Genomic DNA, 18017 nt, shown 5'->3' on the forward strand with positions numbered 1-18017 from the left:
GTCTTGGGGACCCTGCGAAGTCTTCTCCTTCGCCTGCTGTGGAGCCACCGCCGATTCAGGACTCTTGCTAGCTCCGCAACCCATGTTCACCTCAACTCTTCACATGCGGTGCTGCTGGCGCAGCGCTTTCCAGAGGAAGGGCCAGGGGGACTCCTAGAACGGTTACAGTACAAGCTTGAAATCTGAAAACCTGGCAATCAGAGGTGCCCAATCCAGAAACGTACTGTGCCTAAAGACCTACCCGAAATGTTGTCCGCGCCTTCTGTTGCGCAGCGGCAAACCCCCTTCTCTCCGTACGTCAGCACCGTACGCCTATCGTCTCATTAAGTGCCAAAAGGTGAGCTTCATAACTACCTAACGCTCTTGGTATCATCGGTTATTGCATAAAACGCCAGCAAATGGAAAAAACGTGCATCCCACAGAGCAGTTAAACAGTGAGAAAACGGTTTCACCTGGTAATTATATGAATAGGTTATCATTATTATGTTATGGGCAAAACGTTAGGCTATAGCATAAAAACCTGCCCGGCAAAAGATTATTGCACCACGCAAGACAGATGACAATTAGCCCGATTACCTTGTACTTTTATGTAATGGAATAAACTTTAAACAATTATTATCATTTGCAGCTCGTCGTTAACAAATCGTGGTGTTATTGGTGTAAGGCAATCAACCTATCTGAAAACGAACAGTCCCTTGCCTGTCTCCTCTGTCACCTGTATGTCTGGGACGTGGCGTGTTAAGCAAGTCAGAAGGTGTTAGGCATGGTAAACGACCGAAGGGCCTGAGTCCAGCAGTGAAGCTTACGAGTAAGGCGCGAGCAGTGCAATAAAGCACGAGTTACGCCACAGGCCGGATGGCAGTTGTAACTTATCTTAATTTTTGTCTGATAATTCATTCGTACTAATTTGAAGCAAACAGAAGTGCGACTATGCTCGTTACGGGTGCCCGTATAGGCGCGGGCAGGACGCCCGCTGCTTTTTGCAAATTTCGCCATGGTGCACGCCGTTGCAGAAAGCCCACGTGGAACGCTGAATACGAAACAGGTACTGGGTCAAGGAGATGGAGAACAGCTTTTGAGGATACGTAACCTTATACGGCCTATCCTGAGGCAGCCGTGCAATGGACTTGACGCTTAACCATCTCAACCATCAGCCAACCGATTTATCACAGAGCCTAGGCGCAAGGCTCCATCAACAGGCGAAGGATGCCACAGTCTGTACCCTACCGCCCACACCAAACTCCTACGTGCAGCTGCTCGCACGGAACGTCCATCACCCGCGGCCTCCCTGCCGGACCACTCGGCAACCAATGCCAACCCAACCTGCGCACACGTACACACACACGCACATGCCGACGGCGATGCTCCCTTCCACCACATGCCGTCCTGCTCTTGCTAACAAGACGTACATGCACAAAAGAAAGTGTCGCATGGCTGGCATCCAATTTCTGCTGCCCTGCCAATCCATATCGCATATCTCCTCTGGGCGTATCCCATCTGTAACAAAAACACGCACACAAGGACGCGGGATGCGACACAGACGCACATTCAAGAGGCACACACGCACACACTCGCGCACGTTCCTCTGTTGATAGCAACGGTGCTTCTCCAAGTGCCACGACGTCCATCAGGACTGCCGCGTCCAAGCGGAATAGCGCCGGTTCCCCCTCTAGTCCGGCCCCCTCTAGTCCGGCCCCAGTGCTTCCGGCGGCGGCAACGCGAACCTCGCCGTCTCGGGCGCTGTGAGCAGTCCCACCACACTGCCCTGTGCAGTGGCTCCGGAGGGCAGGTACAGGTCGTGGCGCTGGTGGCAATAGGCCTGCCACACAGCGGATCCATCCAACAGATGGTTGACCTGGGGGAGGGGGCGGGAGGGGAGGGGGCAGGGGGAAACGGGAGGGGGGAAATCATATGATGCGAGAAACTCAGAAATGAACTGCCAGAAGGCGTCCAAAGGGAATGAGAGGAGGGAGGGAGGAGGGTGCCATCATATGATGGCGGGGAGGGGAGGGGAGAGGAAGGTGGAAAGGAAGAGAACGAAAGCAGTACAGCAGCCGTACCTGTTGCGAGTGGAGTCCAGCGAGTTGCAGCGCCCTCAGAACATCCACCGCCAGCACTCGCAGTACGGCAGCATCGTCATCATCGCCGCCACCGCCACCGCCGCCGGCCCCCCCACCGCCACCGCCACCGCCGCCGCCCCCCCCACCGCCACCGCCACCGGCGGTCGAGGCTGCCGCCGGCGGGCCGGGTCCAGACGCTCCCCCGCGCTTGGACTGCCAGTCCAGGGAAGTCAGCAGCTCCGGAACCAAGCCGTACTGAAGAGCCTGCGCCGGTACACGCATCATAGGAAACCATGCAGTCAAGCCATGCCGGTAAGTCCGACCTGTCACGCTCAAGAGCCCGCACGCGCGCTCACACAAATCACGCAAAGGAAAGAACACCGGTAGGGAGGTGGATACCTAGTTAAGGCTTCCCTCCGCTCCTGCAGCGGCCCTCGCTGGGCAGCTTGGTCGGTCGGTAGGTAAAACCTAGACTGGTTAGCATTATTTTGTTTACCGTCTGTCTCCTCTCCTCGCACATCACTACCCCTTTCTTTAACACGCGCAAAGAGAGACGCAACGAGGCGAGGGGCCATAGCACATTGTTCCTCCTCCTGAGTAAATACTAGAAGCTCATAAGCACCTCCACAAGCCCAGACGATGTCCCACCCGCGCACCTGCAGCACCAGTGCGTCCCGCTGCCGGTTGACGGGAGCCAGAGCCCGCTTGAGGGACTCCAGAGCCAACACACGAGCCGCCGGACCCAGCCGCATTGCGCCGCACAACACCTGTACGGCAGGCGGCGACGCCGTGGCCAGGGCCTCCGCGACCGACGGACTGTCACACAGCTGGTGCAGGATCCGCAGCGCACTGCCGCAAGCCTCCGCCAGGCCAGCAGCCGCCTGGTGGTGCTGCGGCTGGGGCTGCTGCGGCTGCGGCTGCTGCTGTGACGGCGGTGGCGGCGGCGGCGGCGGCGATGTTCCTGCGGCGGCCGGCGCAGCAGCGCCGTCGGCGCCACCGTTGTTATTCTTGCCGCTGGCGTCGGGGCCTGCAAGCTGTTGCTGCTGCTGCTGCTGCGCGGGCTGCAGGTGGCGGGTGAGGGCGCCCATCTGCGTGAGCAGCTTGGACACGTGACCGCCCCGACAGAGCTGCTCGGAGAGAAGGCTGTGAGACTGGGGGACGCAAGCGGGCCAGCGGGCGGGGAGTGACCGGACCGACCAGCAGGCGAACGTGTGAGGGAGGGAGGCGTCAGGCGGAGGAACGGGGCATAGAAACCAACAAACCGTGTGGCCCAAATCACGTACGCAGTTCCCGTTGGCGTACTAACCTCACTCACACATACCCTTGCCTCCGCCTCACCCTCCCTCTCCCCTCTCCTCCGTTACGGCAACCCCTTCTTCCCCATCCCCATCCCGTTCCCCTCCCACCAGTGTTCTCTCCGGCCCCTCCCCGGTGCAGCTCCACTCCCCACCACCTTGGAGCTCACTCACCCTTAGCAGGGCCACCAGCGCAGCCGCCAGCAGCACCAACAGGTCCGAGTCCCGGGAGGGGCTGGACAGCTCCGTTAGATAGCTAGGGAGGGGGGAAAGGGGGGCAGACGAACCACGAACGAGTGAAGGGGGGAAGGGGGGCACGGAGGAACAGCGGCAAGAGAACATAAAGGATGCCGGACGAAGCGGCGCAGAGGGACAGCTCAGCAGCAGCACCGCGTCCAAAGGGTATTAAAGCTGTGGAAGAAGGCAGGGAGGGCACTCTGGGGGCGCGTTGACTACTTCCCCGGCCAAAGTTGCACTGAGTGAGACTCACGAGCCGCCTCTGTAGTTCCTATTCACGGCTCAGCTCTCCACAACCACAGCCACGTCCACCTCCAGTCGTGGCTGTCTCCGCCCTGTTTTATTTCACCCCATCCCGCGCCTAATCCCCTCCTGCCATGGCCTGCCACATCCCACCCCCAGGGACTCGTGTGTGTGTGTGTGGCCAAAGCCCGCCACGCACCGCTCCAACAGGCCCTCCCCGAACTTGGCCGGGTGGCGCAGGGGGTGCTTCGGATTCTTCAAGAACAGCCGGACGTAAGCGCCGCCTACGAACAGCTCCCCACGCAGCTTCTCGTACTGTACGGCGGCGCCGGGCGGCAGAGCCCAGTCGTACTGACCCTCCGCCTGGCGAGAGCGAAGTTGCGAGGCGAGCACAGCCACCTAGGGGCCGTCGGGGGGGCGCCGGGAGGGGGGGAGAGAAATCGGGGAGCGGGAAACTGATGGAAGAGACCACCGAAAGATTGATATAGAAAATTCGGAAGGGACCAAATGGATACGGACATCCCGACAGACAAACCTCCCCGTGAGGAGCTGCAGTCCTGGGGAGGTGCAGGTCACGTGCACGGGGCCTCGCCTTCACCCAGCGGCCTTGCACGTGCCGAAGCAGTTGGTCGTTGAGCTTCTTTCCCAAGCAGAACCGCAACTCCTCCTGTCCGTAAGCTGTTCCCCCCTTCCACTCCCCTCCTGCAAGCCCTAATCAACACGCACTTGCCCCATCCCCGCATCTGACCCGGGCACGTCGTGAGACCCATCGTGTGAAACCCACACACAACCCACAACACCCCTCTCTCTTTCCCGCCTCTCCCCGGGGGAACAGGGGGACGGATAGCTACCTGTGTGGCCGCGTTGCAAGCCATCTCCGCGTCCCAGATGCACTCGGGTGTCTCAACACGTTGCGTGAGAGCCTGGGTGCGGGCGTGGGATCATATGCAAGGAATGAACTGCCGGCGTCTTGTTGCGAAAGGTGGTTGGGGGGCCGCATGGTGGCCGATCCGGGTAGGACGGGGGCGGATTAAGGCTCAGGCTCGGGGAAGGCACCGGGGTTGATTACCAGGCCAATCTCATGCCAATGTCCGGTCGGTAGGACATGAATGGCAAAGCCAATGACAAGGTCAAGGCCTAGGCGCTGGGATGCAGGAGGGAACCCCGGGGGACTGTGTGAAAGGCCGTAAATGTTTTAGGACGAAGGTCGGGCGGGGCACGAGGCGGCGGGGGGTCCTCAACGGAACAGCGGCAACGGCAGCAGTAGCAACCGTACCTGCAGGACCACCGCCGGCGGCCCGTCCGCAATGGCCGCGATCAGACCCGGGGGCAGTAGCCGCTGAAGCGACAGTTGAATCAATGACCCATGGGTCGCATGCGCCATGAGCCGGCCCAGCAGCGCCGCTGCTTCCCCGCGCGCCTCATCCGCCGCTGCGGCCTCCGCCGCCGCCTCCAGCGCACCGGCCCGGACCCCACCATCTCCCACACCACCAGCTCCCACCATTGCTGCCCCTGCCCCTGCCCCTCCCCCTGCCCCCGCCCCTGCAGCACCGGAACCCTGTTGCTGTTGTTGCAGTTCCTCTTTCTGTTGTTGTTGTTGTTGTTGTTGTTGCCAGGGCCTGAGTCCTCTGTGCAGCAGGACCTCCAGCAGGTACAGCCAGCCGCCCTGGAGCGCCGCAACAGCCGCACACGGCGCCTGGCCGCACACCGCACGTAGCAGCCGCAGAGCCGCCGTCATGGCCTCCAGGGAGGGCGGCCGGTGCAGCAGCCAGAACAGCAGCCGCGCGCAGTGCTCGTCAGCAAAGGCCTGCGGTTCCGGGGACATGGGTCGGCATGGGCCCGGCGGGGGGCCAACACCCAATCACAATAGTTCCCTCTTGCTTCCAGGATGGGATGGACTAAAAGCAGGGCCCCCGGGGAAAACAGAGGCGAGGGCGCCAGCTGGAGATGTGGAATTCGGAAATGCAGCGAGGGCGGGGCCGCGTAGGGCGTGTGGTTGAAAAACTATCATCCCCCACCCCACCCCACCCCGCAGCCCTACGGTTACTTCCCAGTCTCCCTCCCATACCTCCAGGCAGCCGCTGTGCTGTGCCGCCCGGGACAGCAGCGCCATGCCAGCCACCGCCAGCCGGTCCGCCCAGTACCGCTGCTGAGACCCGGAGGGTGACTGCCGCTGCTGCTGCTGCTGCCCAACCACTGGTTCTTCTCCTCCGCTGCCAGCACCACCACCACCACCGCTACCACTGTCCGCAGCGCCTCCGCCGGCGCCGCCGGCGCCGCTGGTGGTGCCGTCCCCCGGTTCCCCGGTACTTCCCTCCTGTGCATGTGCCGCCGGCTGCGGCTGCGACTGCGGCTGCGGCTGCGGCTGATGCAGGTGTGGCTCCAGGTGTGGGCTGATGAGGGCCTGGTAGGCAGCGGGCTGCAGACAGGCCACGAACGGGGATAGCGCGGATCTGGACGCCAGCACCCCCAGCAGCCGGGGCTCCCCATCCAGCAGCCGGGCGGAGGCGGCCAGGACGGCCAGTACGGCCGGCAGGGAGGCGGAAGCGGGGAGGGAGCCGGGGGGGAGCGGAAGCAGCGCGTCGAAGAGGTACCTGGAGGCACGGGGGAGACAGGGGGAGGCAGGGAAAAAATACGGTCATGGGCAGCCTGCAGGTGTCCATCCACAAAAGCCTCCAGGTAGAGGTAGAGCAGTCGGCAGCGGGTGGTTAGCAGGTGGTGATACAGGTTCGAGAAACGGAATCTTGCAATGGTAGCGGTCCGGGTTTTGGTGCGGAGATACCCTCTAGCGGAAGAGCTGGAGGTAGTGGATCCCGGTAGGGAGTGGGTAAAGAGGACGTGACAGAGTCACGTGCTGTGGGGGCGGTGGAGGGTGATGTATGGTGCAGGTAGAGGGGCGTATGGCGGGAAGGAGCCCCAGCGCCTCCCTCGCAGACGGCAGAGCGTAGCCGGCAGAGGACAGAGTGCACCGGTGAGGACCCGCATCTGAATGCATGGCAGCAAGGACTGCGCACAAGAGGGGCTGACGATCACCGCCATGGCCGAATTTCCCCCTTCCCCCCATCCCGGGGGGCGTCTTAGCACCCACCACCACTCTAAGCATCAAGGCGGCGCCGCACCCCCATATCACAGACCTCATATCACCGTACAGTAGTTTCCACTCTTCCATTTCGCCCTCTCTTTCCTCTTTCACCCCCCCCTAAACAACCCCTCACCGAACCAGCGCCTTGCAGAACGCGGGCGGGTCGGGGGGCAGCTCCGAGGGCCTCTCGTTGAAGACCCGAACGAACACCCCGCCCACGACGAGCTCCCCCGCCAGGGACTTGTGCACGAAGGAGCAAAGACCGGACAACATATCACCGCCGCCGCTGTGACTGCTGCCGATAGCAACGACACCGCCGGGGGCTGACGCCACCCTGCCGCCGGCCTCCGTGTGCGCATCCTTGTGGGTGGTTGGGTGCTCAACGCCGCTGTGCCGTTGTTGGGTGGGCGGTGGTGGCGGTGTCGTTGGTGTTGCGGAGTGCTCCAGGAAGGCCAGCAGCTCCTCCCGCATGGCGGGATTCCAAATGACCTGTGGCAGCGGCGATCGCCACCACGCAATAACACACAGGCGTGCGCCCGCAAGCGGTGTGTGTAGCTACGTATGCATGTATGCATGCAAGGGTTGTGGACTCCTGTGTGTTTGCGTGTGTTCATTCTCGTAAAAACGTCCCACTAATGGCTCCAAAAGGGGGGTGCCACGCGGAGGGGACATCAACGTCGCGAGGGGAAAGAGGCGGTTACGCAAGAAGCGCCCAGGCTCCCTCACCCTCCACCCTCCCATCCCTCCCATTTCCCCACCACCACTCCTGATCTCACGACCCGGCTTTCCCCGCAAGGATAGTGAAGCAGCCACCCCAGCCCCAGCCCAACGTGTTTTTCGTATTTGTTCCTCACCCCCAACCCCCACCCCACCCCAGCTCCCCAACCCACTCTACACGTCTCATGTGTGCCGCTGAGCACCCCGAGCAAGGGCCTGGGGTCGGGGTCGCTCAGGCGGGTGGCCAGCGGCTCAGTGAGCATGGCGGCCAGCGCGGAGCAGGCGGGGGGGCAGGACGGGGTGGCGTGGGGCGGGGGGAGCAGACCGGCCAGTCGGGACAGAGCCTGCGGACCCAGGACGAGGGTGAAAAGGGAAATGGATGGCGGCGCAGGGCGATTGAACCGGTGGGCTGGAAGACCCCGCACAGACAGTTGTGCTTGTAGTTCACACGATACGACGTGGTAAAACCATGTGTGCGTGCCGTCAGGACAGAGAGGGAGAGGGAAAGAGAGCGACAGAGAGAGGAGGGACGCTGCGTTGGAGGTCGTCGCGCCCACCTAATGCACAGCACGTCAGTCCGTCAAGCTCCCTTTCCCCAATCCCCCCACACCCGTACATACACCCGGGCACCACCCGCACTCCTCGGACTGACCGGGAGGGACCCCAGCCGGGGGTCCCCTCGCGCCCTGCCCTCCTCCCCCTTCCTCCCCCTTCCTCCCCCCTCCTCCCACCCCCAGAGCCCACCTGCGCCGCCAGCACTGCATGCAGCGACCTAGCTGCCGGTGTACTGCAGCGCGCAGGTGCGTCCTCAGGTAGGGCCAGCAGCGGCAGTGTGGCCGAGTCATCCGGACCCGAGAATGGCGGAGCCAGCGTGGACTGCGGGTTGGGGCAGGGGGAGAGGGGAGTGGACTGCGGGTTGGGGCAGGGGGAGAGGGGAGTGGACTGCGGGTTGGGGCAGGGGGAGAGGGGAGTGGACTGCGGGTTGGGGCAGGGGGAGAGGGGAGTGGACTGCGGGTTGGGGCAGGGGGAGAGGGGAGTGGACTGCGGGTTGGGGCAGGGGGAGAGGGGAGTGGACTGCGGGTTGGGGCAGGGGGAGAGGGGAGTGGACTGCGGGTTGGGGCAGGGGGAGAGGGGAGATACGTATCGGGATGCGTGTGCGTGTGTGTTTATGATCTGAGCCGCCAGGAAGAAATGGCCTCCAGGGGGGGGAACCGCACAATAAATAACTTCACCGAGGCACGCGCCGGATGTTGCGTGTCAAGAGAACAGAACGGGCAAGAGGTGAGAGTTGGAGTCATGCGATAAGACAAGCAGACGAAAAAGAAGCAGCGAAGATTCGACTGCTGGCCGACGTTTAACGCCCCACCAACTGCCTGTGGAGTCCGAAATTAACGATGTAGCAGGGGGAGGGTGGAGCGGGCTGGGGTCGGGGTAGAGGTAGGGGTAGAGGTAGGGGTAGAGGTAGGGGTAGAGGCGAGGGCCGCAAGGTACCCTGGGAGAGGGGGAGGCCGGCCGGCTCTAAGATGGTACTCCGCCTGCGGGAGGGGCCGGGAGGGGCTTAGCGAGGGTGGTTGAGAGAACCGAGGTCAGTAGCCCGCGGGCGGACATGCACCAACAACAACCCCTTCCTCCCTCTCCCCCCCCGCACGGAGCCTCTTCACGTACCAGCACATCTTTGGGAAGGGTGTTGTCGTACTGCAGTACCAGCGGTACCAGCGCCTGCAGCACACCACAGCGCAGCAGCGCCGCCTGCAGCTCCGGCGCAGCCGCCATGTACGACAGACCTACCAGGGCCGCATCGACAGCGGCGTGGCAGCGCGTCAGGCGACAGCAACGGATCAGGTCGCGGCACAGCCCGGCGGCGGCGGCGGGCGCTGACGGCGACGCCGATCCCAGCGTCGTCGCCAAGGCGGCCCGCGCCTCGAACACCGCCGCCAGGCCCGCCAAGGAGCGCAGGGCGGCGGTCGCGACGACGGCGGTTGGGTCCGTCGGCGCGGCGTCCAGCGGCAGCACACCCATGGCCCTGTGGTCGGATGCCAATGGCACCCCGAGGTCGTCAATGTACGGCAATGACCTGTCGCATCAGCCCGCTGCCCCTGACACCACCGCAAACTACAAAACCATGGATGCCATCATCCGCTACCACCGAGGCGCCGCTTTCGCCCAGCCGCCTGCCCGCACACTCTCACTCCCAGCCAGCCAGCCAGCCAGCAAGCCAGGACAAGACAGACGCAGTCATGGGAACCTAACTCGCCCACACAGTCACACAGCCGCCACCAGGCCTCTTACACAAACCGCCAACCCATCTATTCTCGTACACCCATCCACCCATGCGGAGCCGCTATCCACACTCTCCCTCTCACACTCTCCCTCTCACACTCTCCCTCTCACACTCTCCCTCTCACACACTCCCTCTCACACACTCCCTCTCACACACTCCCTCTCACACACTCACGCACGTACCTTGACAGCAGCTCCGCCAGCACCCCCACTCCGCCGCACCTCGCCAGCTCCTCCGCGTTACGGCGGCAGGACAGCACCGTCAGCCAGCACAGCTGGGCGGCGCTGCTCACCTGCGGGGGGGGGGAGGCACACGCGCACCCAGTGAGGGGCGGGTGAACACCGAGGGGTGGGGGTGGGGTGGGAGGGGGAGAGCGAGGGTGAAGGGGGGTGGGTAAGACGAACCACACACGAGTGGTGCAGCTGATACCTCAAGAGATAGACGGATACTGCTACGCAGGAATAGACAGGTATACATACATACTGTATCAGGAAATTACCGACCAGTGATAACTCGGCTAGTAGTCATCGCGGCGAGGGGGGTCTTCACCATAACAGATTGAAGTGGTGAGCACCCAGGCATGTGGGGGTTCGGTAACGGGGCCCCCCGAGCTACTCGAGCAGTGGAGTGGAATGGCGACCACGGCGAACACCGCCCCACTCAGCAAGACGGCCGTTGTTGTTTCCCCGCTTCCCTCCACCACCTCCTGGTGCTCATTGCCACCAACCTGGTCCAGTACTTCACTGGAGAAGAAGCTTCCAGAGGTGGCGGGGGAGGACTCCGCGGAGTAGGCTGTAGCAGTAGCAGTAGCAGTAGCCGCAGTTGCCCTGGCCTGGGTATTGCCGTCCGTACCTGACGCGGGGCCGCCCTTCTGTTCAGAGCCCATTGAGGTGGGGGTGGGGGTGGGGGCGGTGGGGGCAGTGCTGCCGCGCGCCGTGCCGCTGCGGATCGTGTCCAGAAGCAGGCCGTACCCCGCGTACTTGTACGGCGCCAACTCCTTGCCATACCTGCCGTACAGAACGCATTGGGCGCGTAGCAGCAGGAGGATGCGCCAGGGCTGTGGCCCCTGGGCCCCCCCGGCTACACCCGCCTGCAGCCGCTCGTACGCAGCTTGGATCTGCCGGTCGGCGGGGTGATGGGGTGGTGGGCGGGGAGGGGGGATTACGTTGGCGCGTGGAAACATGGACGTGGACGCGAGTAACAAAGCGCACAGGAGCACGAGTACACACAAAACACACAACACACACACAGGATAAACACACGACACAAAAACAAAAGAAAACAAAACGAAACTGACTGCGGACGGAAATCATCATCAGCACGTCCCGCGGAGGTACACGCCGTTGTTGGTTTCCATCGCAGCCCCGGCCCCAACCCCAACCCCGGCCCCACCTTGAGGAACATGGGCCGCCCCTGGGGGTTCTTGTCCGGGTGGTACTTCCTGCGGCCCGGGGAAGGGGGGTTACGGGTGGTGCGGACCTGCTGGTGCAGGGCAGCGCCAAAGGCGAGGCGGAACGACAACGGATATCGACAGCTGATATGGCGGACGAGCTTTCGCGGTGGTTTCTGGGCGCATGAGCGTCCTCTCGAAGGAATAGACCACGGAGGAGACCAGGCTGAGAGGCAGCTATCTGAGAACACTTTGGCGCACAACACACAATACATGCCGACAGAACCGCGCGGGCGATTTCCAGCCAGGCAGGCAGGCAGGCAGGCAGGCAGGGGGTAGGTAGGGGGCCCCGCAGCCCACGTTGCCTCCAGTGGACCTCACCTGGCAAGAGCCCGATAGGCCCTCCGCAGCTCCTCCTCGCCTATGGCCCCGCCGTCGCACTGCTGACCCGTGGGTCGCAGCCCCAACACCGCGCACGCATCCGCCTCGCTCAGCGACAGCGGCTGCCGAGCCAGCTCCCCCCGCCACTCCGCCAACAAAGACTGCGATACGGCGGCGGTGATGGTGGTGAGAGTGGTGATGGCGGTGGGACATAAAGAGAAACGAGAACGGCTCGGGCACACAAGGATACGGGAAAGGAGCGGGAGGGAGACATCCGGGCACTTCCCCCCTCATCCTCCCCTCCTCATCCTCCTCCCCCCATCCTCCTCCCACCTGCAGCAGCGGCACGTGGTCCACCAGGGTCCACGTGGGGAAGCGCACCGTATCCGCCAGATGCCTCAGATAGTAGCGGTGGCAGTACAGCTCCCCCTCCAGCTCGGGGTAGGTCAGCGGGGGTAGGGGCGAGTAGTCCCACGTGGCGGCGCACCTCTGGGTCAGGCGCAGGGGTAGATCACCCAGGTGGGAGGACAGGGCGGGCAGCAGGCGGCCGCGGCGCATGGCGTGAGTCCAGATGAGCTCCGGAGTGTCATGGTCGCCTGCGCCGGGGGAAGGGCGACGGGGGGGACTTAAGTGTTCCCCGAAGGGGATGACGGGGGGAGCCCCGAATGGGAGGGTCTAGTTAAGGAGAGGCAGGTAGAGGGCGAGGGTGGAAAGGTAAGAGGCTCAATCCGGACTTTGAGATAGCGAAGAGACAAGCGCCTCCTAATGTGAGCAGGGGACAGTACGCCACGAAGGCATCGGAGCCACTAGCTGGCGGCTGCCGGCTGGGTTATCACTGCCGCCTCCACACCCGTCGCCGATGCCATTGTTGCTGCTGCTGTTGCTGCTGCTGTTGCTGCTGCTTACCGCACAGCGCAGCCGCGAAGGCGTCCGGTCCCCGAGTCTCCAATACGTACAGCAAGCTCTCTGGCAGTACATGGCCCAGGTACGACCGCTGACGAAGCGGCAGTCCAGCCGCCGCGGCGGCACCGCCCGCCAGGCCCGCGAAGTCCTGCGCCAGGTGGGCCCTGCGGGTGGCCCCCCGACACCGACATACATACTCAAGACGTAAACATCACGTGACGCGTGCATGTGAAGTGCAGGGCAGTCAAGGGCCCGCAGGCAGCTGTCGTCGGAACAGCAGTGAAGCAAAAGGAGTAAGATGGAAAGTCAGTTCTACCGCACACGGCAAGGAGCTATCGAAGCGGAGCAGCAGACAGACAACCGGAGGGCGGCAGGCAAGCACCAGCAAAGCGCACACAGACGTTCTTCCTCCTCCATAAAGAGAAAGAGAAAGCGAGAAGAGAAAGGGATGAGCACCTGGAAATCAGCCACATCAGGACGCACCAGTCGGAGCACATCTGCAACAGCGGCACAGCCTAGACTACCTGTGCAGCAGGCGCGCGGGAGCCGAGAGGTCAGCCCCGGGGTAGGCCAGTGCGAAGTAGAAGGCCCCGGTGAGGTGCAGTCGGGCCAGGGCGTCCGGGTGGGGGCCCAGCAGGGTGTGCAACAGCTCGCAGCTAGAGGTCACGATGGGCGGGTGGAAGGTGAGGAGGGCCTGAAGGGGTGAAAAGGGGGGGGGCATGCAACTGGCTGCAACTGGCTGTAACTGGCTGCGAGTGGCTGCAAGTTCCTTAAAAGGTCTGGGAGCGCGGGGTACATGTTCGTGTACGTGGTTAGCTGAGTGCATGTGTAGACTCGCACGAGAGCGTAACCTGCTCCCGGGTGGTGGACGGTGTGGAGGGAGGAATGGGCGGGCGGATGAGTGTGATGGAACGTGTAGGAGGGTGAGAGACGAAACGCTGTCGGAGGTTGGACCTAGAGAGGAGGAAGAGGAAACAGGGGCCACGTCTGTGGTAAGGGGTGGTAGCCGCACGTAACGCCTGCAGGGGCCCTCCTTACAGAGCCCTTCCCGCCCTAGTTGCAACAAGGGCATCTCCCCCCCAAGACACACACACACACACACACGCACACACACACACACGCACACACGCACACACGCACACACGCACACCCACCCACACGCACACACGCACACCCACCCACACGCACACACGCACACCACGTCGCCCAACCCCCCTCCCGCTGCGGGGCCCACCTGACACAGGTGTGGCAGACAACGGGGACCCGCCAGGAGGCGGTACGCACGTGGCAAGGGCTGTAGCACCAACCCCTCCTCCTCGTCCACGGCAGGCTGTAGCTCCAGCAAGCGCTGCAGCAGCTGTAGCGCCAGCTCGGCGGCCGAGTACGGGCTAAAGCGGCCGGGACCTGCATCAATCAGCGGCGGCAAGGGTGAGAAAAAGGGAGGACCGCAGGCTAATCACATGCAAGAAGCAAGGGGTCGACCGGACGGGGCGGGGGCTATTCACAGGACACAATACGGATCGGGATTTCTATGAATTATAAATCCAAACCCGGTGGCTGCCCGGCTGTCGACATCAGCAAGTTTGAATTTTTGGAATGCCGCTGCTTGCCGCTCACCTGTCGCTAGCATCCAGCGCAGCTCTCGAATGGCACCCAGCGGCTCAGGACGCTGCATGTCGTTGGCCCAACACAGCGTGCCCATGTCGACCGACCCACGGGCCACCAGCTGCCGTATCTCGTCCCTCGTGTACGGGCCCGCTCGCCCGGTCTCATCAGGCTTGCGGCCCAGCAGCGGGTCCGAATCCGACGCCTGCACAGCGGCAGTCGCGGGCAGCGGACGCGACGCCGCGACGGGAACCTCGTCTCCTAGCAAGTCACCTGGCGGCGGCGGCGCCGCAGCTGGCGGCAGCACACCCCGCGGATAGAAGTACCACTCCTTGGGCATGTCTTCGTGCCCCACGGATGTCAGCATAAGGCCCGCTTGCGCGCCGACCTGCTGCTGCCGTTGCGCCGCTGCGGAGGCGCCGCCACCGCCACCGCCCCACACGCCGGCCGCGGCGGCGATGCCTACGGATCCACTGCCACCGCCACCCTCCACCATTGCGCCACCCGTGTGCGCATACGCCACAACATCCGTCAGCAGCTCCAGTCCACCAGCATCCATAAAGGCGTAGCTGTTCGCCCGCACCGCCCGCGCGGCGGGGCTGATTACGGAGGAGGCAGCACCGCTGGCTGCGGTACCAGCGGCCGCCGCCGTCAGGCAGCGCGGCGCTAGCAGCGCCGCCGCCAGCTCTAACAACGCGTGGCGCAACGGCCGCCGGGGGGTGTAGTCCAATACACGGACCAGGTGGTTCAGGCCGTCGGCGGGCCCTATGGCCCCGGCATGGGCGTGGTACACGGCGGCCATGGCTCGCGCACACAGCTCCTGGTCAGCCGCCGCTGCTGCCGCGGCCGCGGCCGCAGCTGCTGTTGAGGGCGAAGATGCTGTGTGTGGCGAGCCCGCAGCAGCAGCAGCAGCAGCAGCGGCAGCTGCGGTGCCCGTGGCGGCGGGAGACAAGTCCTGGATCACCGGGTCGGCCGCGCAGAGGAAGGCTTGATGGAGCGAGTTGAACAGGTCCCGTGGCTGCGGTACTTTGCTGACGGCGGCTGTGGGCAGGGCGGCAGCGAGTCGGGACGCGTTTGTGTTGTGTAGGGTGTGTGTGTGTGAGGGGTCAGGGACCCCGTGAGGGGGGGAAACGGGCGGTTTCGGATACGGCGGAAAGGCTAAGGGAGGAGAGGGAAGCAGAACGGACGAGAGAGGGACTGTACGGGTACTCTGGGAGCTATTTGGGTGCCCTCCCCCCTTCAAAACCCATTTCCCAGCGGCGGCACACCGGCGACCTCATCACCCATCAGCCACCTCCCACACAGCCACACACCGCTAGACACTCGCCCCCCGGCGGGCACCCCGCCAGCCAGTCCGCACCGGTGTCCGCCCCCTCCAGCAGCAGCCGCACGTAAATGCCCCCCACCACGACGTGCTTGGACAAGCTGGGGTAGGTCACTCCGAACTCCTCGTAGTTCCAGCCCAGCTGCAGGCCGCCACCGCCGCCGCCACCAAGCTGCTGCCGACGAGCCCTGATATCGCCGAAGACAAAGCAGGAAAAAAGAGGGCGCGATGCGTCAAGGCACGTCAAGGCACGTCAGGGCACGTCAAGGCGAGGCGAATCGATGAGGTGAATGAACGAGCGCCGTGTGCCCCTCACCCTTCATGGCCACTTTCATGGTGTCAATGGCATCCGTACGGCCCCGGACGCGGAAGCTGCAGCTGCAGCTCAGCTCCGGGACCGGGGTAATCGTAGAGGGACGGAATTTTAGGGGAAAGAGTTGTTGACTGTCGACGACCAATGAAGAAATGAGCACCAAAACTGCCTTTGGAAATGGAGAGAAGGGTTATGTCCACTCAGAACGCGGCCAGATGGGTGATAAGGTGTGTAAGGTGGGGGAAGTGGAACCGCAAGGTCGCACCGGGGGGTGCCGCGCCATGCGCATCGCCACCACCATCACCACCAGCTTCCCGTCTTCCAGCTTCGCCAGGGTTTTTATATTCACACGTTTTCCCGCCGGCTCCCAGTCCGTCCACCCCATCTCACCTGAGTCCCCCCTCCTCACGCTCCAGGGCCTCACGGAGCTCCTGCAGCGCGCAGGAAGAGGGGGGAGGCGAGGAGGGGTTGACGGAGGAGGCATGTGGGAAGATGGAGGAGGGCAAACAGCAGGTGAAGCGGATTCTAACGTCCGCAGGAAAGGTGCTGTACGACGAGGAGAGCAGCTCCAACTGGACGGTTCGTTGCCGTGTTGCCGTGCGGCTCACACTGCAGGTCCTTCAGAGTTCATAAGCAAACTGGGCCTTGCGGCGAGACCCCATTCCGCGAACTGATCCTTCCTTAGCTTCAAGCGATTAGCTCCGGAGTACGTAATGAACACAAACACATGCATACATACATACATACACACCCCACTACAATCCAATATCGCACCTGGCGGCAGCCTGCGTGCCATATAAGGCCTGCGTGGCAATGATCCCGCATGGCCGCCTCCCAAAACGCCTCCCAGTTGCCTTTGAGGCCGAATGATGTGCTGGCGGCGGCGGCAGTGCTGGATGTGGGAAGAATCCCGATGGTGGACGCGGCGGCGGCGGCCGGCGTCACAGGGCTTGTTAGCCCTGGGTGCAGCCCGGGCGGAGACCCCACATGCGCAACACCCGGCGCAGCAACCGCGGGGGAAGGTGATGGAGTGGAACCGTCGCCGATGCCGTTGGCAGAAGAGCGCTGCAGCTGCGGTGGCAGCGGCGGTGGCGCCGCCGCAGCCGCCACGGCCGCAACCTCGCCGCCGGTGGCGATGGCGGCCGCCGTAGGGTGTACAGCCGCGGCCGCAGAGGTGCCGGTTGCTGACCTACCTCCTCCGGCACCGCCGCCTCCGCCACTGACACGCGGCGAGTTGAGGTAGCGCACAAGCCCCGGCGGGAATATCCTGGAAGGCCGGGGTTGAGCGGCGGATGCGGCCGCACGTGAGAGTTCACCCAAATGACAGTCCCACTTGTCCCCATCCCCATCCCCACCCACCCAAGCCGTCATATGCCTGTGGCACCCTTCACAGCTCTCACATCGTTGCGGGGCCCATGTCCCTAGGCGCCAGCCCGCGCCTATCAAGCAGTGCTATCCCGGCAGCAGCCTACTGCCTCGCACACAGCGAGGGGCCCCAACAAGGAGGGCAACCGCACTCCTCCAGGGGGATATCCCACTCGCCGGGGCTCACATCCGAACCACCCGATACCCCCACCTGCGTAGCAGCGCCAGCGCAGGAGCGTACTCGTCGCACCAGGACGCCACCAGCGCGCGACCCAGCTGCTGCCGTCCGGAAGCACTACCGCCGTCTCCGCTCGCCGTACACGTTGCCGGGGCGCTGCTGCCGCCACCGCCACCGCCGCCGCCGGCGGCCGCTGCTGCAGCCGCCGCGGCAAACAGCGCGGCGTGCAGGTGGTGCAGTACGGCACCGTGCCTCAATGCCGCTTGGCGCATGGGTGCCGCAGCGGCCGCGCCGCTCTCCGCCACTGCGCGCATCAGCAGCGCGGCGCCCTGGGTGACCCGGGGGGCGGGGTGGTGACACAGCGCAAAGAGCGGCGGCCCCAGCGCTGCCGCCTCCTGCGGGGTGAGGGTATGTCAGCAGACACGTGGGCCACGACCAACGACCAAGGGGGGACTACGGGCGACGCGGGAGTACGGTACACGCAGAGCCGTCAACACCACTCGGTCACGCCGGAACAACCCGCCCGCCCGGCCCCTATCCAGCCCCCAGTCCACAGAGATTTCACGTACAACTCAAGGTCCCGTAATTGCGAGCCGCCCCAAGCCCTACATAAAGCCCTACTATGTAAGGCCATAGGGTTTAG

At 63.9% G+C, this 18017-nt stretch overlaps 1 protein-coding gene across 1 annotated transcript in view; it reads right to left on the reverse strand.

The window, feature by feature from the left end:
* Nucleotides 1-1684: 1684 nt before the first annotated feature.
* The window catches only part of dnj52 (molecular chaperone), a gene marked incomplete at both ends in the record, with an annotated part of 24272 nt that continues 7939 nt past the window's right edge, over nucleotides 1685-18017 (reverse strand). The window contains 27 exons of the mRNA XM_002948288.1: nucleotides 1685-1855; nucleotides 2061-2324; nucleotides 2717-3211; nucleotides 3530-3611; nucleotides 4035-4234; nucleotides 4687-4758; nucleotides 5112-5642; nucleotides 5904-6429; nucleotides 7051-7406; nucleotides 7808-7978; nucleotides 8379-8510; nucleotides 9001-9054; nucleotides 9300-9657; nucleotides 10098-10207; nucleotides 10643-10707; nucleotides 10768-11032; nucleotides 11308-11356; nucleotides 11687-11847; nucleotides 12020-12282; nucleotides 12686-12753; nucleotides 13114-13283; nucleotides 13824-13993; nucleotides 14207-15235; nucleotides 15555-15706; nucleotides 16222-16262; nucleotides 16606-17098; nucleotides 17408-17769. Of these exons, the coding sequence (XP_002948334.1) occupies nucleotides 1685-1855; nucleotides 2061-2324; nucleotides 2717-3211; nucleotides 3530-3611; nucleotides 4035-4234; nucleotides 4687-4758; nucleotides 5112-5642; nucleotides 5904-6429; nucleotides 7051-7406; nucleotides 7808-7978; nucleotides 8379-8510; nucleotides 9001-9054; nucleotides 9300-9657; nucleotides 10098-10207; nucleotides 10643-10707; nucleotides 10768-11032; nucleotides 11308-11356; nucleotides 11687-11847; nucleotides 12020-12282; nucleotides 12686-12753; nucleotides 13114-13283; nucleotides 13824-13993; nucleotides 14207-15235; nucleotides 15555-15706; nucleotides 16222-16262; nucleotides 16606-17098; nucleotides 17408-17769 (6810 nt within the window). The remainder of the gene's footprint in view (nucleotides 1856-2060; nucleotides 2325-2716; nucleotides 3212-3529; nucleotides 3612-4034; nucleotides 4235-4686; nucleotides 4759-5111; nucleotides 5643-5903; nucleotides 6430-7050; nucleotides 7407-7807; nucleotides 7979-8378; nucleotides 8511-9000; nucleotides 9055-9299; nucleotides 9658-10097; nucleotides 10208-10642; nucleotides 10708-10767; nucleotides 11033-11307; nucleotides 11357-11686; nucleotides 11848-12019; nucleotides 12283-12685; nucleotides 12754-13113; nucleotides 13284-13823; nucleotides 13994-14206; nucleotides 15236-15554; nucleotides 15707-16221; nucleotides 16263-16605; nucleotides 17099-17407; nucleotides 17770-18017) is intronic.

The sequence above is a fragment of the Volvox carteri genome, assembly GCF_000143455.1.
Source record: "Volvox carteri f. nagariensis unplaced genomic scaffold VOLCAscaffold_9, whole genome shotgun sequence".
Lineage (NCBI taxonomy): Eukaryota > Viridiplantae > Chlorophyta > Chlorophyceae > Chlamydomonadales > Volvocaceae > Volvox > Volvox carteri.